This window comes from Mirounga angustirostris, unplaced genomic scaffold (genome assembly GCF_029215605.1).
Source record: "Mirounga angustirostris isolate CCGP_5_RB_7025 unplaced genomic scaffold, mMirAng1.0.hap1 SCAF_11, whole genome shotgun sequence".
Classification (NCBI taxonomy): Eukaryota; Metazoa; Chordata; class Mammalia; order Carnivora; family Phocidae; genus Mirounga; species Mirounga angustirostris.
The window spans coordinates 43,894,654-43,902,574 of NW_026991719.1; the positions used below are offsets into that span (position 1 = coordinate 43,894,654).

The window sequence follows — 7,921 nt, forward strand, 5'->3', positions numbered from 1 at the left end:
GGCACTGGGCTGACTCACGGAGAATAAGCATGTTTCAGGCTGGCGCCCGGCCTTTGACTGACTTACTTGCTTACAAACATGCTGGCCAATCATTACAGAGCTCCTTGATTCGAGCGACGACAGAACTAGCGTCAAGGGATCCTGGAAAAGAAAAAATGAGGGGGGTAACTGAGTCCTAGTGTACGGGGAGCGTGAGCACCCATGGTCAGGAAAGCCTTTTCAGGCGAGGGGAGGTTAATGAGGTGGGTACTTGCAGAATCCCCATGTTACAGAGGAGAAATACAGTCAGAGATATTCCCTTGCTTCAGGCTGCAGAACTACTCGAGAGCGCCAGATTGAAATTCTAGGTCATGTGGTTTGCAAAACACCGTATTTTCTCTCATTGACTACTACTAAAATCACTTCACCTGACTGTTTCCCTTTACTAGATCCTGAAATCCTCTCAGGTATGTTGCGGTCATTCTCCCGAAAGCTGGTTCCAGCTGTGAGTGCTAAAAGGCTCTGGGAAGTTCTGTAACATTCTCTATCCCAGGTAACAGCTGTCTGGAGAGCTCCTCTCTCTTAGAATTGTAATCCACCATCTCACCTAAGTCAGGTGCTCGACGTCCCACGAAGATGCTTCTAATGTCACTGCGCTGTCACTTTCCAATCTGCCTGTTCCTGCCTACTCTAGAAAAAAGGCAGAAACATGTATCAGACTTGCTGGTCTCACAGCAGTTCCCCTCAGCATTAGAACATTCCACAGAAGCTATGTTCTCCTGGGTGCCTGGGTCTTCCCGGTAGTAAAAAAAAAAAAAGAGAAAGGAAGACGTCTGTACCACAGGAATGGCATGTACCGTGCATGTCAGCAACTCTCAACATACACGACATGTCTCAGAGAGAAAGGAAGAGGATTACCTTTGGAGTCCCACAGACCAAGGTGTGAACCTCAGCTCCCTCACTTACTGTCTTACTTAAGCACATCTCAGCCTGTTTCTTAATCTGTTGAAGGGGATTCTGATACTCATTGTTCAGGTTTGTTGGTAGGTAAATATTAAGTGCGTAAAACCAATCAGACCATCAATAGCTCAAAATCAATGCCTAGAGTGATGACAAAACAGAATAACTTCTCTACTGCATCACTTAATTCCATTTTATGTGTGCAGAAGATACTGAACTTCGCATTCTCAAGTAACATGCCCAGGTGACACACTTGACTGATGGCCGTGAGCTAGGCACTCAGGTGTTCTTTTCACTAGATTGTGAGGAGAAGAACATCCAGACGGAAAATACCTTTCTTTGAACCCAGTGACTCTTAGCAAATGAACACCTTATGTAACAAGTCAACTCTGAACATCATTCAAAAAAAAAAATTGACACAACAAACCATAGCTCTTGATAAAAATAATCCTTTTGACAAGACACGGCGATGTTGGGAGAGCACAGGCTGTAGAGACATGAAGACCTGAAATCACATACAAACTCCACTCTAAGTCTTCTCTTCGATGAACTGCAAATAGTAACCTCCTCGTTAAGACTTCATGGGCTGTTACATAGGATGCAGGGATCAACACAGGCCTTGGCACACAGACTCTACTGGCCAAATACCTCATGTCTTAACCTCATCCCTTCCCTTAAGACTCCAGGGAAAGTCCACAGTCAACCTTTGCAAGCAGAGGTTACATTTCTGCCATGAACAGTTATTTTCTCGCTCTCCCATTTTTGGTTGGATTTTGATGGGTGGCAGTGACCGGTTGTGCCAGCCAGTTTTTGATGCACAACAAACCATCCAAAATGTAGTGACTCTAAGCAACCAATTCTTTTGCTCACAATTCTGCAGGACAATAATCTCAGCTGGGCTTAGCTGAGAGGTCCTTTTGCTGTTCTCAGAAGGCTTGCTTATGCATCTGTAGTCAGTGCCCCTGGCTCTGCTCTGGGGGCTGGATGGTCGACGACGGTCTCACCCACATTTCTGGCAATTGGTTCACTGTCAGCTGTGGTGGAGGGGATGCATGGGCCCTGGGTCTCTCATCATCCACCTAACCCACGCTTCTTCACATGGTTGTTCTCTTGTGTCAAGAGCAGCAAGAGAGGGCAAACCCTGGTGTGCAAGCACTTTTCAATTCTCTGCTTGCTTCACACTTGCTAGTGTTCCAGTGAACAAAGCACTTCCATCGCCAAGGGCAATGTGGGAGGAGATACAGGCAGGCACAGTGCAAAATACAGTTGTTACTCTAACAGTCGACTGTTACAGTAGTTTGTGAAATGACCCCGTTCTTCATTAGAGAAATACTTAACTATGGGTGAACCAGACAGGAGAATGAATGCCAGTCTCTCAAAAATGACTTTTACTCTTCCGTAGAAAAAGTCATAGCTATCTTGCCCTGTTATCAGTCTACTAGGTGAATAATAAAATTATTTTATGAAATTCTGCCAAAAAAGACCAGTTTGAAATTTCCCTGGCATTGTACCATACCTGTAAATTGTGGATCCCCTCATCCAGAAATGTGCCATGATTCTGCCAGCAGGAATCCAGCCCACACCTCTTTCCGTATCATGATGTTGCTATTCCTCTCCCTTCCAAAGAATATGCCCCCAGCAGAGACCTACTGCATAGGCATCATCTGATGGGGAAGTGATGGCCTAGACTGGGAAGCGGCCCCTCTGGTAAGACGAGGACAAACTCCGTGCTAACTGGAGACTTGTGATGTGGCTGGGGCCTGGTTGGGCCACTCCTCCCCGCAGTCACCAGCCCCACTTCCCAGCCTTGCTAGAGTTCCTCTTGATTCATCCAAGCCATCTTTCCAAGCTGAGTCCGAGCTCTATCATTTTCGACTCCAATGTCCTAACTATATTGTTCAGGATCCCTTGGTATTTTATTTACTGTGTGGTGGTTGATATTGCTACTGTGGAGGCCATCATTCCCCCATTATATTTTCTATGTGATTACTGCTGGCATTGCTGCTTTAACTATTAACACTTCCTTCTACCATTGAAGGGAATTCATTTTTACTCATTTCTTAGGCTTTTCCCAAGAAGATAGTCATATCATTTGGAAATAATGAAAATTTTGTCTTCTTTACTAAAACAATGCTTTTTTTTCTCTTTACAATCTCCTTACACCGGAAAGACCATCTAAAACAAAAGTTAGTAATACTGGTGATAATAGGTACATTTGCCTAGATCCTGATTGTAATGGAATTTTTTCTAGTCGTTTAACATCATTTGTGTATTTGTATATTAGACACACTGAGGAATACAGCCTGTAAATATCTACGTTCCTACTTTGTTTTTAATTGCAGGCTGTCACATTCCATCAACTGTTCTTTGATCATCCATATACCATTAAAATATGGTCAACACTGGTAGTATCTCTAGTGGTTGAAGTCATTCTCTTTATGTCTCCACTTTATCATTTTCTTCTTATGCAACCCACACATTTTCGTCCTATTATCCTCTAGATATTGCACGTGTCTGTTGCCACTGGGAACAGGATCGTTTTTATGAGCTATTCTGGGTAGACATGGAGGAGAGCAGACCCTGGGAAGCTGATCTCACTTGTTATTTAAGAATTGGGCTGTTGGGGCACCTGGGTGCCTCTAGTCGGTTAAGTGTCCGACTCTTGATTTTGGCTCAGGTCATGATCTCAGGGTCTCATGGGGCTCTGCACTGGGCGTGGAACCTGCTTAAGATTCTCTCTCTCTCCCTCCCTCTGCCCCCCCCTTCCCGCTCACATGCTCTCCTTCTCCCTCCCTCCCTCTCTCTCTCTAAAAAAAAAAAAAAAGTCCTTTGCACTTACATTTCAGATTCCACTTCCCTTTGATGAGGGATTATTTCACTGGAAAAGGGGTTTTCATGATCCTGGTTGCTTGATGCCAGCAGAGGGCCTGTGGGGAAGAGAGAGACAAAGATGCCTAGGCTGCAGTATGGCAAAAGTTAGGGGACATCAGAGGTCTTCTCTATAAGGCTACTGTTAGAGCAGGGAAACAGTAAGAAAAAATGAAAAGGTGAGGGAAGGCTTTTGCTTGTTAACTTTTTGGCTGTGATGGGCCACGTCCTGGCCAAGAGGACAGCATGACCAAACAGAGAGGTGGTGAGAGAGCACCAAGTGGCCTTGCTGGAGTCCCACACCAGGAGCCTCATGAGAAACATGAAGGGATTTCTATAGGCATGTCTTCCAAAACCCGAAGCAGTACCTACCAATGAGAAAGAGAGAGAAGGGTGGAAGTGTGTGGAGGGTGAAGATTGTTGGGACTTCGTAAAAGGCAACCTGGGTAGGTTCTGCAGCTGTTGGGTGAATAGGACTCCAAGTGCCAAGGGCTGAAAGAAGTAGGCGAGAAGTTTACTCTAGGAAACTGAGGAACAGAGGTTAGGTAAGAGGTCAATAGGAGTTCAAGAGAAGTGTTAAGTTATGGGCTGTGCCAACATGCCCAGCAAGGCCAAGAACCTGCCACCCCGAATCAAGGAAACCTCATTTAAAATGGAGTTGGGTGGCTAGCTGGGGGACCTCTCATGCCCTTCCACTGCAGTTAACTGCAGACCCCAACAAGGACAAAGGGTGCCTGGCATTCCCCCCAGGAAGCAGCTTACTTTCCTACTCCAGCAGGAGGAAGGAAGAATTTCTCCTCGCCCAGCAACAAGCTCAGCCAACAGGAAAATACCACAACGGGGCCCATGAGAAAAACGTCAGCACCTCGAACTGTCGCTCTCCTCCAATGGACATTTCCTTCACAGCAATCTCCCCCAACTGCCTCCTTTTCCCTAGAGAAGTTCCTCTGGTCTGATCTCCAGACTGGCCTATGGGGTGCCATACTTTGCCTGCCCCAAACTGCAATTCCTCTGCTACACCCAAATCAACCCATTTTGCTGATAAACTATAACCGGCTGTTTCACCTTTTAGGTGGACAAACCTGTTCAAGAACTAAAAGCAAAGATTAGGTACCGTTTTGCCAAGAATACTGAGGATCATTTCGACAACCCCGGGCCCTCCTAAACATAAGGCGGTAGCATTCATTATGGGCAATGATGATGCCCTCGACCTTACCGCCTGTAAAATAAGGGTATGTGTTTCGTACAACCTGCCGGGGAGGATGAGGAGAAAGGTCTGGCCACGCCACAGCCAAGTGCACCTCAAGGGCCCACGTGGAAGCGATCTTGGCCCCGGTCACAACGCGGGAATTGACCTCCGCGTGGAAAGACATTTCCAGCCTGGGAGGTGCGGGGCGCCTGCGCAGTGGGCCCAAGGCGCCGCGCGCGCTGCGGGAGCCGCGAGACCCCCGCCCCCGCCCCTCGCCCTGCAACGTGAACGCGCACGTGAATCGGGAGGCGGACGCGGACGCGGACGCGCACGCGAATGCGCCTCACCTCGCTCAACCCCCGGCCGGCGGCTGAGGGAGGGAGGCGCGCGCGGGAGCCGCGGGTGGGCGGTGTGCGGAGCGGCGGACCCGCTGGCGGCGGCGGCGGCGGCGGCGGCGGCGGCGCGCGGGGGCGGAGGGGAGGCAGCGGGGCGGGCGCGGGGGCGGCGGCGCCTCGGCCACTCAGGCGGCTGCGTTCGGGACCCTCCAGCCCGCACGAGGGACGAACTGACTGACGTACCTCGCCCGCCCCCGCCCCCGCCTCATCTTCCCCTGGGCTCCCGGGGCTCCCGGGGCTCACTCCTGGAGCGCCTTCTCTCCCTGCACCTCTCCTCGGCCCTTTCTCTCCCAGGCACCTCAGGCGGCGGCGGCGGCGGCGGCGGCAACCGCGACCCCAGCAGCAGCAGTAGCAGCAGCGGCAGCGGCAGCGGCAGCGGCAGCGGCAGCAGCGAGCGGCGAGAGCTGGCGGCCTCTGAGACGATGAAGTGCAAGCCGAACCAGACGCGCACCTACGACCCGGAGGGGTTCAAGAAGCGGGCGGCGTGCCTTTGCTTCCGGAGCGAGCGCGAGGACGAGGTGCTGTTAGTGAGTAGCAGTCGGTACCCGGACCGCTGGATCGTGCCGGGCGGGGGCGTGGAGCCCGAGGAGGAGCCGGGCGGTGCGGCAGTCCGAGAGGTGTACGAAGAGGCGGGAGTCAAGGGGAAGTTAGGCCGGCTCCTGGGCATTTTCGAACAGAACCAAGACCGCAAGCACAGAACCTACGTGTACGTACTGACTGTCACTGAGATTCTGGAGGATTGGGAAGATTCGGTTAGCATTGGGAGGAAGCGAGAGTGGTTCAAGATCGAAGATGCGATCAAGGTTCTCCAGTGCCACAAGCCCGTGCACGCCGAATATCTGGAAAAACTAAAGCTGGGCGGTTCCCCAACCAATGGAAACTCCGTGGCCCCGTCCGTGCCACCGAGCGACCCCTAGTACGTACCGCTCCTGCACAGACTTCTGCTTTCCGCCTACCTTAGAATAAATAGTGCCCGGAGCACCTCTCGCTCCTCGTGCGGTCTCACGGGGAGGAGGGGGGCTTCTTTTGTTTCCTTGGCAGACCTCTGAATCACGCTTGCAAACTGTCTCAGCTGCCAGGCACTGTTTTCAGACAATTTGCACGTTTTTCAGATGCTTTGAAAAGCGCTGCGTGGTAGCACTGTAACAGATTTCGGTAATCCTAAACCACATGGGTTTTGGGGTTTTTTTTAAGGTGCCTTAAGTGCTTGCCCAGCCTTTAGCGTGTGTGTACGTACACGTTGTGGTTTGTTTTATTACATTGCACACACGTGTGCGTTTTGGTACCAATCTTGTGGTTTGTTTTGTAGTTGAACACCTTTAAAATCTGAACATCTTGGTTGTTGCGTGGCTTCTTTAATTTTTTTTCTTAACTTTCTTTCTCTTTCACTGCATTAGCCCTTGCTAGCAAGTCCTTCTGTGATGGGAATTGGTTTAAAGATAGTTATATATATTTATTTTTAAAAGTATTTAAGAAATTTTACATCTTGTGGTCTTTCTGCACTGGGCAATAATTTTGTGTTCAGTAATGTGATCTAGTTTACCCTTTTCAGAAGTTTCTTTACTCGTATGTACATTTTTGGATTTTCAAAAGAATTTTCACTAGTGGTATTTTGTTGCTGCTTATTTGAAATGGCCATTTCCCATATAGCCCGAAGGTAATTTAACAAAATATTACTTTATACAGTGAATATCTTCTTGGGAAAGTATTGTTAGCCAAACACATCCCGATATGTACGTACTATCATGAAAACTGTATTCATAGAGTGCGATTTAGCATGTTCAACTTCCAACTCCATTGCCCCTTTCTTAATACCCTAGAACAACCATGGTTCTCTCAATATAAACTGGTTTTTGAAGGAACGTTATTTCATATATTTGAATGTAGTGACATTCCAGTTAACCTTCCTGACTACCAGTAATCATAGGAATAGAATTTACATGGTGATAATACCCCAATCCAGTGAGGTACCTTTCTTGATAATTGAGCTTTTACAGACTTCTTAAACGGTCAGAACACCTGAACAGCCTCTCTTAAAAATTTAGGATAATCGTTTTGTGTCACAGGACAAACTTTTTTTTTTAATTAAGAAAAGTTTGCATTTGCATCAATACTTGTTTGAAATAAGGAATCTTACCTAAAATGCATAGGTCTCTCTTCTCAAACTACCTTTATTCCCCAAGCCATGTCAGCAGTTAGGGAGAAGCAAAACCTCCTTTGTGAAGAGGGTATTGGGGTGGAAAGTTAATGCCATATGTAACACTTAAACTTTTTTTTTTTAAGATTTTATTTATTTATTCATGAGAGACAGAGAGAGAGAGAGAGAGAGGCAGAGGGAGAAGCAGGCTCCCAAGGAGCAGGAAGCCCGATGCGGGACTCGATCCCAGGACCCTGAGATCATGACCTGAGCCGAAGGCAGACGCTTAACCATCTGAGCCACCCAGGCGCCCTGTAACACTTAAACATTTTTAAAACATTCCAATAGTAATTAATGAGTATAAAGTAGAAAATAATGGTTATTTAAAACATT

The 7,921-nt window shown here is 48.1% G+C and overlaps 1 protein-coding gene across 1 annotated transcript; it reads left to right on the forward strand.

Annotated features, from left to right (window-relative positions):
• The first annotated feature begins 5,708 nt into the window (after positions 1 to 5,708).
• On the forward strand, positions 5,709 to 6,308 carry NUDT11 (nudix hydrolase 11). Its single transcript, XM_045870782.2, has one exon. The coding sequence runs from the start codon at positions 5,814 to 5,816 to the stop codon at positions 6,306 to 6,308; it is 495 nt and encodes a 164-aa protein (XP_045726738.2). The 5' UTR covers positions 5,709 to 5,813.
• The last annotated feature ends 1,613 nt before the right edge of the window (positions 6,309 to 7,921 follow it).